The 13,909-nt window shown below is 41.7% G+C and overlaps 1 protein-coding gene across 1 annotated transcript in view; it reads left to right on the forward strand.

Moving 5' to 3' along the window:
• Window positions 1–13,909, forward strand: part of CSMD1 (CUB and Sushi multiple domains 1) — a 1,580,412-nt gene that overhangs the window by 1,520,667 nt on the left and 45,836 nt on the right. Inside the window, exons 53-54 of the mRNA XM_040643176.1 lie at window positions 5,829–6,002; window positions 7,333–7,506. Coding sequence (XP_040499110.1) covers window positions 5,829–6,002; window positions 7,333–7,506 — 348 coding nt within the window. The remainder of the gene's footprint in view (window positions 1–5,828; window positions 6,003–7,332; window positions 7,507–13,909) is intronic.

Genomic DNA, 13,909 nt, shown 5'->3' on the forward strand with positions numbered 1-13,909 from the left:
CCAGTGATTGTCAAAGCTCATGACAAAAAGCAATCACTTGGCCAAGAAGGTGAAACATCCAGTTTCGTCTGACCTGGCTCATTCTTCTACAGAACAAATGGAATCTCACTAGTATTGGGATTGCATGGCATTCCTAGTCCATTGTTCAGTTTGTCTTTCTAGGCCAATTTCAATGATAATTTTATGGAATAGCATGTAGAGTACAGAGAATCCCATGACCAGAACTGGACAACACCCACCCTGGCCTTGAATTCTTGGTTCTGCCACTGATTCAGAATCATCTTGAAGAGTTGGTGAATTTCCCATTGCAGAGTCATACTTTTCTGCATATGGAGAAACTGACGAGTTCTAGAAACACGGGAGAAATGGAATTGCTAATTCATATTTGAAGTAGAAGGAAATTTGGCAATTCTTTTAGGATATGTCTCTAAACCTATCTATCTATCTCCTGAATTAAAAATCCTATGGAAGTACAATTTTTTAGCATTCTGCCTCATTCCTCAGCCTGCTGCCAGTCGGTGGTATCGGGTTCGGCTTAGTGGCAGATTACTAAACTCATTAGCGGGATTGATATAGAAATAAAGCAGGCTTATGTTCATCACTCCCTGGATTTTCTTTCCACACTTTACTGAAAGCATTTCCAACTGGCACTTCTCAAGAATTGACTTCCTGGTGTGATTATATTGGCCACAGAATTACCCATAAAAAAAAAAAAATAAAAAAAAATCATGATCTGTGTTTAAGCTGAAGCCAAATGTTAACAAGAAACAAAGGAGGGAACAAAAACATGGAATCTTGGGGTCATGGTGTGGGGCTGGCTGTATGATCACATTGTCTTAATGAGTTGATATCTTGTTTTGAAATGTGTAGGGCTGCCCTCATCCCAATGTCTCTTTTATATTTTGCAGTTAATAGATTTTCTTATCCTTTGCTATTGTTTATACTTAGTGGACGTGTAATAAGTAAACCCATCCAAATTGTGGCAGGTGCGTGAAGTACTGTTTGTACAATTCATTAACTGAGAAGGATAAAAGCAGATACCCTTGTGGAAAATGGACAATTTGGTCATATAACTCCATAGTCTTCAGACTTTAACAGAGACTAAAAAGCAAATAAAATTTCTCATTTCAGCAACTAGACTGCCTTTCTATCATCTTACCTGGCTAACAAATGCACATTCTTCAGGCCTTAGATGTTGCCTGTTCCAGGCTTTCCGATGGGCACTATTGGCGATGCGACCCACCCCTCTCCCTGGCACACTAGGTGCACACACTCTGGGCCCTTCGGTAGTCCACCTCCCCGTCTCTTTTTCACTCTCTGTATGGTTGTATCTGACTGTCTGTGGTTGTATCTTATCTTCTGTGTAATCTCAAGCCCAAGACCATTGCTGGCTAGTAGGAAATGGTCATGAAATTACTGTCCAGTAAGTGAAAGTCACCTAGCAGATAATGGATTTGGGTACACTTTGACAGTGGGAAGGACATCACTGTCAAGTGCGAGGTTGCTTTATTTCTATTCACTGGCACAAGTATTTGATGAATGACTCACACATTTTAGCCACTGGATGGAAGCATAAAGGTAGTTGCAAAGCGTTCCACGGTAGACCCAGAGACGCTTTCTACAGAGTGTGTATAACAAAACTGGGGCCACATCAAGGAGAAAAGAACTCTCAAAGGATTTAGCAAAATATTGTCACAAAATCATAGAAACTTACAAGTGAAAGAGACTGCAGACTACACTGAGTCCAAATTCTACCTAATGTAGCTTTTTTCCCCATAACATTGTTACATAATGTTGACATTTCTTGTTAAAGATTCTAAGTGAAATTGTGTGAATATTGTATATTTGTGAATACCCTAGAATCAGTTTAGAACTCTGAATGTTGTAAAATGGAACTCTGCTGATGACTGGAATGTCACAGAAGGGAAAATCAGATTGGTCTGTCTCAGCTTCGAATCGGGAAGTCACATGGTCTTCATTCCTTCAAATTAGGAGGCAGAAGTAGCAGGTGATGCGGTTGATTCTCCCCTTCAGGCACTGAGCTGAAATGAATTGCTTTTGGAAGACATTCTCTTTTCTTTTGGTATTTAAGGCCAGTTCCTCAGAGAACTGAAATGACCAGGTGTCAGGGAAGAGTCGCTGTTCGGAATTGCTATTTCCACACACATGGCTGTCAACCCTTTGATCTTGAAAGTATACAGATATCTCCTTGACTACTAAGAGTAGCTCTGTGCCGGACTTTCAAAAGACAGTACAGCCTAAAATCTATGTGCTCTTCCTAAAAACTCAGTTGAAAAGAAAATGTTTATTAAGGTTTAAAAGTGATGGGGCGCCTGGATGGCTCAGTCGTTAAGCGTCTGCCTTCGGCTCAGGGCGTGATCCCAGTGTTCTGGGATCGAGCCCCATGTCAGGCTCTTCCACTGGGAGCCTGCTTCTTCCTCGCCCGCTCCCTCTGCTTGTGTTCCCTCTCTCGCTGGCTGTCTCTCTCTCTCTCTGTTGAATGAATAAATAAAATCTTAAATAAATAAATAAATAAATAAACAAATAAATAAATAAAGTGAGTCTAGCTGGGGGTGTTTGTCCAAATCAAGGGTGAGACTGAGAAGAGCACATCAACGATGGGGGCTTTCCAACGCAATGCATCCTCTTCAGCATCCTGTTGCCCTGGGGCCCAACCGTACTTCTGCTGGAATGGCGGCAGGCTTCAGAAGTCACCCCCAAAGCACTTGGCGTGACCTAGAACAATAACCACGAGTTAGATGACCCACTCTCTCTTGAATATCGGACTGCGTTGTTTCAGTGCACATTTCAGAAAGCTGATCTTTTATTGGTCACCTCACAAGTGGCTGAGCTCCTTCCAGTCTGTGCCAAGCCTGTGTGCTGCCCCTCTGGCTGCCTTACTCATCATTGTCACTGGGATTGGAAATTGGCCCCCTCTCCCTACCCAGCAGTGCACGCTGTGCATGTGACAGCCTCTGGACGAGGGAGGGCTTTGGAGCCAAGGCCGGGGTTCTGCGGTAACCTTCACTGCTTCAGAAGCTCATCCTCCAACCCGGGGAGCACGTTCTCCCTCCTCTGAGTTCTCTGCATCCAGCAAGTCTCCGTTTGGGGGAGGTGATGTGGTCTCTTGCCAGAATCGACTTAACTGATCTGACCAAATGGAAAGAACATGTCCAGGCAACAAAGAATCAACCGAAGCTAGCATGAATTTTTTGACCTGACCTCTTATAAACATTGTTCAAGCAGGGATGCCAAGCCATCAATTTGGTTTTCTCCCTCTAGCTCTGCAAAGTCACCTTGCTGCTAATAAACTTAGTTCAAAACCCAGGAGAACAGAGTGCTGCTGAACACTGTCTTAAGCAGAAATATAGATTATTATTTTAAATTCTTCCAGAATGGTGAAGTTAACTCCAATTGTTGCATGGCAACAACTTATAACTTTCTCAACCTCAGGGGTAGTCTACTTTGTGTAAAGCTTTGACAGCTGTGTGCTCTATTTGGGAAGTAAATGGCCAAGGGAAATGTACAGCAAAATACTCTGCAGGTACTCCAACCTGTGACACAACCTCTCCATGTAAACTTTGAGGTTTGGACAGATCATTTAGGAACTGGAGGTGAATGCCTTTCTCCTCTTCTCTATCCAAAACCCATGTGTGACATGGATTCTTGTAATGTCGGGTGCTCCTAATGCTTCATATTTTGTTGATTAGTAATATGCTCTTTCCATAGAGAGGAAGGGAGAGATTAAGAGGGGGGGAGAGAAGGGAGACAGGTGAAGAGGAAGGATGATGGAACAGAAGAGAAGGGAAGAACTTGGAAAGTAGAATGGAGAGACTGACAGATACACCTAGCCCTGCCCTTCCACATTTCCTCTGTGCCACATGGCACCTTACAGTTGTTGAAGGGGGAAAAAACGTTCAAGGACACTGGATAATAATGGGAAGGCAGATTCATTCTGGACCACCACAATAGGTACAGGATCACTGCAATGGGATTTTCTAGTGGGGGAGACAGATGCAGCTCAACTCTGAATGCTGCATGGGAAGTAGGGGTTACAGTCAAGGAGAGGTGTAGTCCTGGATGGGAAATCTTCAGCAGGGAACGTCAAGGGTAAGGGAGGTTCTGGCTAACCAGACGCAGCAAGGTCTTGCTGAAGGCAGGCCAGGTGGGCAGACCTCACCCGGGGGTTGGAGGCAGGAGGGAAGGAAACCCATCAGATATGGAGGGTGGGAGCTTCTTAGTAAACTGACTCAGCAGGGTTTTTGCTAGAACTGGGTTTTCCAGAAAGGGGCATGGATAGGCCTGTAGGAAGGCTCAGCTGGACTGAAGTTGAGTCAAGCCAAGAATCTTCATCACCACTCCATCCTTCTGCTCACAAAGAACTGAACATCACTTTACTTCCTTCTCCACATCATGCTCTCTATTATTGAAGCTTGTCTGACACCATATTTGCCAGGTAATCATCTTCTTAGAGTTTAGATTCCTTCCCCTCGGTGCTTTTCTCCTCCCCTTCAGTGTGAATGTCCATCCCGATCACAGAGTCCTGCCTTTTCTGTTCCTGCTATGCACACTGCTCATGTGTGAGCCCAGGTACCTCAAGCTTCAAGTAACATCTATAATCCTGCTTCTCCTAAATCCGCTCTGTCTTCAGGCATCCCTCCCCTGAATCTAGACTCTTCTTTCACCCCATCACAGGCCAGTTTCACCTAAACACTGGTTCAAACCTAAGCAGAAGCACGTGTTTGAAAGCAAGCATGTTTTCTTTTTTTTTTTTAATTTTTTTATTATATTATGTTAGTCACCATACAGTACATCCCTGGTTTTTGATGTAAAGTTCGATGATTCATTAGTTGCGTATAACACCCAGTGCACCATGCAATACGTGCCCTCCTTACTACCCATCACCAGCCTATCCCGTTCCCCCACCCCCTCCCCTCTGAATCCCTCAGTTTGTTTCTCATAGTCCATAGTCTCTCATGCTTCATTACCTTTCTGATTACCCCCCTTTCTTTATCCCTTTCTTCCCCTACCGATCTTCCTAGTTCTTATGTTCCATAGATGAGAGAAACCATATGATAATTGTCTTTCTCTGCTTGACTTATTTCGCTTAGCATTATCTCCTCCAGTGCCGTCCATGTTGCAGCAAATGTTGAGAAATCGTTCTTTTTGATAGCTGAGTAATATTCCATTGTATATGGCCTTCAACAGATGACTGGATTAAGAAGTTGTGGTCCATATATACAATGAAAGCAAGCATGTTTTCTGATATTCGTCTTGCCCTTGCAATTCCACAAATAGTTTAGCAATCCACTAACACTGGAAATCCTTAGTGTCCTTCACCTTGCCTTCCTACCTCCTTGTTCAATAGGCAACTAACATAATATAATAAAAAATATTCTTATAAAAAAAATAGGTGACAAAACCTATCTGTATCAACCCCAAGTGTCTCTTCCCTTCTTATGGCTTTTATCTGGAAATACTATAGCAAGATAAATGACATAAAATCTCAATAAGGAAAAGAAATAAAAGAAATGCATGGGGAAACCATTATTGGGAAAATAATTTCATTAGCAACTTGTATTTGTTAACAATTTCATTATTTGAATATTACTCATTACCCACAATTGTAGAGAAAAAATAGACAAGTTACAAGGGAAAAAGAAAAAAAAACTATGTCAAAAATATAGATAAATGGGAGACATTCCATTAAGTTAGGCAGTCACTGATGTTATTCACTTGACAATAAATGTAAACGAATTGTGAATGCAGTACTTTTATAAAAGACAAATTCTCTAAAATGTGTTTATTGGTTTTACTTATGTTTGTAGCTGGCCACTGCGGTTCCCCGGATCCGATCGTGAACGGTCATATCAGTGGAGACGGTTTCAGTTACAGGGACACTGTGGTTTATCAGTGCAATCCTGGTTTCAGGCTGGTTGGAACTTCCGTTCGGATATGCTTGCAAGACCACAAATGGTCCGGACAGACCCCAGTCTGTGTCCGTAAGTACACTGCAAATGAATTCAGCAGGTACTTCCTTTGGTCACATGTTTTCTCAGTGTGAAGTCTTAGCACAGACATGTGTATCCTCCAGAGTGAAAGAGAATGGATAAGTGCCCCTCTCCCCTGTGCTAAGAGAGACGCTGTGGACATGGCTTCCCTTTTCTGTTTCCTTCCTCCGGTTCTGTCCACAGTGAATGTGCTCCCTAACTCATCTCAAACAGGTCCCAGGATAAGTGATGTCATGCACTCATTTTCCTGATTTTATCACAGGATCAACAAGGTGGAAACAGAATCTAATTATAGGAGGGCAAACGTGCTGAGTCCTGAGTCTGCAGGTTGGCTTTGCAGAGTCCCAATAGCCTCATGCCCCTATCTTCTATGTTGCTTTCTATTTTTGTCATGGTTTCATCAAGAACACAGAGTTTTGTAAGCACTTCTTCCTTTAAAAGAAAGAGGTAAAACTATACAGTGATTGTCTTCAAATTTTATACCATCCAAGATAAATATTGGCCTGTATTTTTAGAAGACGTTGTACTCTCTGTTGCAAAATTTGTTTTAAACCTATTGTTTTTTATTTTCCCCTAGTATATTCTTTATTTTCCCAGGAATTAAACAAAAGAAATGTTGATATCGCTCTAGATAGTGAAAGGTATTCTCTGGGATGATGCAGTGGGAAATGTGCACTTTGCTTAGAAGAAAGAACTGTTGACAAGATAAATGAGGAGGAAAACACCAGGTTTATGACTGTAATGTGTTTCTTTTGAAAGGGCCACTGAAGGATATCTTTGGGATTTGTATGGCTGTTCTTTAGGACGTGACATTAATGACAGTTCACTACATTTCAAAAGATCTTACAATAGGGATTGTCAAAGGAAGTGCTTATTTTGCTAAATTTGTGGTGTTTAATTTGATATTGGAATAACTTATGCATATGCAATTTAAATTATCAGCCAAGCCTCTATAATGTTTCAAAACAAAAGGTTCCACAAAATTGGCTGGTGTGGTCTAAAGGGAAAATACTCAAAATTCATAATTAATTTAAGAATTGTAGCACCTCTTGTTTTTACTGCTTTATTACAGAGTTATTTGGTTGTCTGCCATGATGTAAGAATAATTATTATGCTGAAGAAAGTACATTTGCCGGTGTTGTGTATTTTCCACAATTATAATATAAACCAGGGGGTCACCTTACAGTTCTTCCTCGTCGTTTTCCCTTCCAAACACGCATAGGATTTGCAACATGCCTGTATGTCTGTTGATGAGGAACTACATGGGAGGGCGATGGCCTGGGTATTTTCTGACACTGACGAGGGCTGTCTTCCTACGCAGCCATCACATGTGGCCACCCTGGAAACCCCGCGCATGGATTCACCAACGGCAGTGAGTTCAACCTGAATGACGTGGTGAACTTCACCTGTAACACTGGCTACCTGCTGCAGGGTGCCTCTCGAGCCCAGTGTCGGAGCAACGGCCAGTGGAGCAGCGCTCTGCCCACCTGTCGAGGTAGGAAAGGCTCCCGGAATGAGCCCTGCCGGCCGAGGGTAGCGGCGGATGAACACACCGAGGTACCCGTGTCCGTGATGCTCGTCTCAAGGCACAGGACGCTGCAGGTGCTTTCACTGCTCAGTGGGGGGAGACATTCATGAGAATAAAGTACAAATCCCTCCCTGGGCTTTGTTGGTACTGGCCAGGTGCTCGATCAGAATGGTCTAGGACTCTAACTAGGGTAGACTTCTCTTCCACTTCTTTGTCTTTATCCTTTCACTCATTCACACAGCATCTTTGGATTCTGAGGTTCTAGACTACAGATGCATTTAAGAAGGTCTCATTGCTTTTAAATCACTCTTTTTTTCATTTATTTATTTTTTTTAATTGCCACGTAGATCTAGGCTAAAACCTGAATTTTCAAGAAAATGGTATTTTGGAACTTTTGTATTTCTAGATGTTTTGTATTTCTAGATGTAAGGTTCTGCTTCGATGCTTTCCATTAAAACATCTTGTGCACTGAAGGTGAGTCAGACTTTACTGTGAAGGTGAAGGAGTTTTTATGGCAGCTATGATATGAGAGCCAGATACTTAATGAGTTTTCCTCTCGCTGACAATCACCCACCTTCCCACTGGGCTCCCAAGGAGGCTACATCCAAATAAGACAATAGCACAGTGGGATCCAAGCAATTTTTAAAAATAGTTATGTGAAATTGGTAACAAACTGTAGAGTTCTGGTACAAGTTGCTACTGGGGTGCTGGGCTTAAGCTGTGGCCGAAGCAAAGTCTCCTAATTTAACTTCCCTCTAAACACTAGTATTAGGTTCACCCTATTTCAGTGTAGAGAAAGGAGAAAGCCCCCTTGGTCCCCTTGTCCTCACTCCCCCCAGAAAGCAGTCTTCTGTCTATGATGTGGCTGAGCGTGGGGTGCAGAATGCACTTTCTCACTGAGTTTCTTACAGAAGAGCCCCTTGCTGGCCTCCTGACAATGTGGGTGGTCTGGTCAGCTTGAAAACTAACAAGTTTACCTTTTATTATTATTGTTGTTGTTGTTGTTATTGTTATCATCATCAGCAGTAGCAGCAGCCGTTGTATGAGCCAGGGGCCAGGGAGAGGGGTGAGCAGGATGAGAGGGCATCTTTGAATGTGTGCACCTGCCCAGAAAGCTGGCTTCTTTGCCTCATCCCGCCTCTGGGCACTGAACATCAGGATAGCTGCAAGAACGCACCTCCCCTCTCCCAGGGAAGCGTGAGGTACACATATCTGCGTGAAGTGGTGAGGACGTCAGCAGCAGCGGAAAGACACGGCTATTAGCGTCTGCCCTTTGTTCCTGTGGCTGTAGCGATTTAGAAAAAGATTAAACAGCTTTAATCAAACTGTTTTCTCCTCCTGTAGGATGGGGGAAAAAATAGCACAACCGAAACCATGATTAAAAATGCATGCCCATAAATGGGGGTCCAATTTCTCTTTATGCAGGGGTTCAGCATATGTGGGCACTGAAGGCTTAGGCACATCAGAGCGCCCTAGATCTGTTCCCCAAAGCCCTTTGATTCAACTTAATAGAACATTTATTAAGCTCATGCTGTATTCCGAATGCTAGCCTATGCACTATTAGTACAGAGATGGGTAAAGTAACTCATACCTTTAAGGAGATAACAGTGAAGAAGACCAGGGGAGTGAGCAAATTAGGTAGGAAGAGTGTCACCCACCGATGCTGAGACATCATCCATTTGACACATAATACCTTCTTGCTGGACGGAAGATGGAAATGAACTCAAATTGTGGGCTTTTCATGATCAAACCTTTTTTGTGATCTATATTCCATGTTCCTCTTATACCAAAGAAGAGGAGTAGAAATTAAATGCTATCATTCATTAATGATTTTCAGGGTTCTAGATGCTGTGCTAGGTCCTTTAGATGTCTGCGGCACAGCATAATGCTGGGATGTGTAGTCACTGCTTCAGTCTTAATTTTTGCCTCTTCTTACCTTTCTCCCTTTTCTCAGAAAATATGAAGGTACTTAATTTCTTTAGCAGACTTATTTTTCAGAGCATAGAAAATAAATGTTTTAGGTTCATAGAAAAATTGAGCAGAAGAAGCAGATGTCCCCCCACACAGGACTTCCCCCACTGTCAGCGTCCCCACCAGATGGTGCGTTGGCTACAATTGGTGAACGCACACGGACAGGTCATCATGGCCCAGAGCCCACAGTGTACATCAGGGTCACTCTTGGTGTCATTCATTCTATGGGTTTGGACCAATACATAATGACACCCTGAGAGTATCACACAAAATAGCTTGACTACCCTAAAAGTCCCCACTGCTCCACCTGTTCATTCATCCCTCCCCAACTAACCCCTGGCAACTACTGATCTTTTTAGTCTTCATAGTTTTACCCGTTCCAGAAGGTCATGTAGTTGAAATTATACTGGATGCAGTCTTTTCAGACTGTCTTCTTTCACTTAGCAATATGCATTGAAGGTTCCAACATATCTTTCCCTGGCTGGATAGCTCATTTCTTTCTTGTGCTGAATGATATTCCACAGTCTGGATGGGCCACAGTTGGCTTATCCATCACCTTCTTGGTTGCTTCAAGTTTTGATAAAGAGAGGTAATATAGAGGTTTTTGAGTGGACATGAGTCTTCCATTCCTTTGGGTAAATACCAAGGAGCATGATTGCTGGCTTGTATGGTAAGAGCATGTTTAATTTTGTGAAAAATCACCGTCTTCCAAAGCGGCTGCACCATTTTGCATTCCCACCGGCAATGGGTGTGTGTCCCCGTGGCTCCACATCTTGTCAGCTCTTGGTGTTGTCAGTATCCTGGATTTTGGCCGTTCTCATAGGTGTGTAGTGGCTCTCCTGTTGTTTTCATTTGCATGTCCCTGATGACATTTGTGTGGGGCATCTGCCGTGTGCTTCCTTGCCAGTGATGTATCTTCCTCGGGGAGGTGTCTGTTACGGTCTGTGGTCCAGTTTGTATTTGGGTTGCTTGCTTTCTTACTGTTGAGTTTTAAGAGTTCTTTGTATATTTTGGATTAATAGTCCTTTCTTCGTCACCTCCTTTGCTAACATTTTCTCCTACTCCATGGCTTGTCTTCTCGTTCTCTTGGCACTGTCTTTTACAGTGTAGAACTGTTAAATCTGTGCTCCATTTTGAAAGCTGCTACGTCCAGTGCATCTGATGAAGGGGGGAGAGAAGGCAGGCAGATCAGTCCTACGGGTGTTGAGTGCACTGGAATTCACCAGAACATCTCGAAGGTGCCTTTGCTCACCGCATCTTGTTTTCTATTGTTTTGTTTTCTTCATTTTTGAGCAAAGAGATAGGAACTAGGGCACAGAATTTACATGCTTATTATAAAACCAGGAAAAGTATGATTTCAAAGAGGACAGGCTCATAAAGGTGGTGAAGCCTTAGGAAAAAAACGGCATAAAACTCAAAAAGTTGAAGGTAACAAAAATAGCTACTTTTTAAACAAAATTGCCAGGGATACACAATGCCTATTGCAGTACAAACTGATTCTTATCTTATGTGGTTCCTTGAATAATTCCACAGAAGACTTGGGATGTCATATTTCATGCAAGCCTAGCTGTTGTGCTTGATTTCTTCTCCCAAATTCTTGATCATATCTAATTCTCAAATGTCTGATTTGAGTCGGTCAATTTGGGGTAGTCCTACCCTGTGTAGTTCATTTGTGATGTGAAAGAGAAACTCCACCCAGAACATTGGAATGGAACTCTGAATAAATCTGTGCTGAAGTGAGGCCTGACTACATAGAGATTTCTACAAAGTCTGTCTCCTCTCCGGGGCCACCTCATTGTTCTCAAACTCAGCCGTTAGCAGGAGAAAGCTCTATGTGAGCCTGCAGCATTTGTGATCAGTCGGAAGGCTCACACCTGGGACGCTAGCTGTAATGCTTTATACTCAACCCCATTAACAGTATCTTTGCAATGAGGATTAGGAAAGTAAAGAAGGTTTGTTTTGTGTTAGTAGTTATATTTTTCGGAAGAAATACATGATAAGTGACATGGTTGCAGATTTCACAAGAAGGAATGAAAACAAGTATCTCAAATATATTTTAAGAATCAGATTACGTACACCATCCTGGAGGCCCATATTTCTATGTAGAAGCTTGCTTTGAGCCTTCGTATCCTAAGTTCCAAAACACGTGCCAGTAAGCTCAAAGGTTCCGTCAATTCTGTGACAATGCCAAGTTTGACAAAGTTTTAGGATAATTCACTTGATATTTCTTTTTTTAATGTAATAATTTTTGAATTGCATACAAACTTTAGATGGTTTCCCCTTTCTTACCTGTAGTTTTGTAGGATTGGGTGTTTAAATTCAGAGATATTAAATATATGTCCTTATGTGATTACACACATGAAGATAAACAAAATTAAGAAAATATGGGGCTAGTGAAGATTCAGTTATGATTAGAGAGGAATAAAAAAAGGAAACAATTTTTAAAAAGCTCACTGAAGAGCCCCTATGCATATGATTGCATGTATGTGTCTATGGAAAAGCATACGTATTGTCATCGTATCATATTGTCTCATATTATCCAAAATTTAAAATGGTAAAGTTTTCCAATTAAGGGAAACATAAGAAATAATTCCATATTTGTGGCTTTATTTAACCCAAGTGTTCAGTAGGTCTACTGATAAACAGCAGCCACTGCTGATTGCGGGAGCCCCGGAAATGAACAGCGAGCTCTCTCCAGGGGCAGGAAGAGCGTTGGAGCTGGCAGCTCCCGGAAGCTGCCCTTAGATCCCTACTTGAAGAGTATTTTCCAGGGGGCAGAGGGGGATCGAGGTCTATCCTTTAGATTTTTCTGCAGGTGACACAGGATTGCTCTGTGCAGACACAGTGCTGCGGGGCTGACCTCTCCAACTTACTCCTTGAGTAGAACTCAATACGGAGTCTATGGTCAATGATCTGCTTCACATCAGTCTCCTTGCATGAATACTCAAGGAAAGACACCCTCCTCACATGTTTCTGGAGTTCTAGATACACCAATGTCTGTGAAATTCTTCACACAAAGTGTCTGGCACACAGTAAGTCCTCAGTCCTCCCACCGTGTCCTCATGCCTCTGAAAGTTCTATTTGCTCAGGAGAGTCAAGCAATCAATTATAATCCATGATGATTAATTAGAGCATTTATCTTTTATCAAATCTGAATATGTGATTTGCCGCTAAAACTTACTTTATCAGGAATTGAAGAAGATGAAAATGTAACTCTCATGTATTTGAAAAACAGTCCTACATGACCGTTCCTTTTTTGCTTTTTTTTTTCTCTGTGACCAGCAATCCCATTTTTAAAATGTTGATTCATCCAGGTAGTAAACAAGTCCAAAAATGTTTATTCTGTGCAATAGACTGCATATTGCATAGTTATTTTATCTTTGTCCTCTAAACTTTGTGTAATTCTTTCTCTTGAAAACAGTTTTTTAAAGATTTATTTATTTGTATGAGAGAGAGAGAGAGTAGGGTGAGGGGCAGAAGGAGAGAGAGAGTCCTCAGGCAGACTCCCTGCAGAGCACAGAGCCTGATGCAGGCTCTATCCTACGACGTTGAGATGATGACCCAAACTGAAACCCAGAGTCGGACGCTTAATCGACTGAGCCACCCAGCCACCCCTATTGAAAACATTTTAAAACATACTATGCAGAACTCTAATCAATTATGAGTGCTTTTTAAAAAAAAAAAATGTAGTGAACTAATTCTTACTCCTTTTTCCCACCACCACCAAAATTAAATTGGCTATTCTTAGATTATGAAGCATTATTTTCTTATTTTCCTGCTCATGGTTAGGTTTTTATGAGTGTAAAAGAAAATGGAAAGAGCAGGATTAAAGACTAAAAAGAAATAGAAACACAGATTTTCTGAAGAATTATGTTGAAATAAAAAAAAAAATATATATATATATATGTATTTATATATATCTTCCACAATACGAAGCTGTCAGCTAAGAAGTCAGGACTAGTCATTTCTACTTTTTTCAAAAACAAAACTTTGGGAGGGGATGGATGTTTGTGGCCTTTATGGTGGTGATGGTGTCATGGATGCACACTTACCCCAAATCGTACGGTTGTACACATCAGATTTGTGCGGCTTGTTACGTGTCAGTCGTCCTTCCGTAAAGTGGTTAAAAATAAGAGCGCTGGACTTGTAGGAATTAGTGTTGACATCAAAGGTTGAAAGGCACTTTGGATTCTGTTTCAGATTTCTGGTTTCCAACCAGATTCTGGATATACAAGTTAAATCACATGGTTCTGTTATCATCATCTCAGAGACCTGCTCAGTAAAGCTTCATAAACTTTTTATTAATGATGAGTTAATATATTTTAATAAGTGGGTAAATGATGTAAAAAGTATGCAAGGAAATGTGTTGAAGGTAAGAATTTATTATGAAAATTGTTTC

This window comes from Ursus maritimus, unplaced genomic scaffold (assembly GCF_017311325.1).
Source record: "Ursus maritimus isolate PB19 unplaced genomic scaffold, ASM1731132v1 scaffold_28, whole genome shotgun sequence".
Lineage (NCBI taxonomy): Eukaryota > Metazoa > Chordata > Mammalia > Carnivora > Ursidae > Ursus > Ursus maritimus.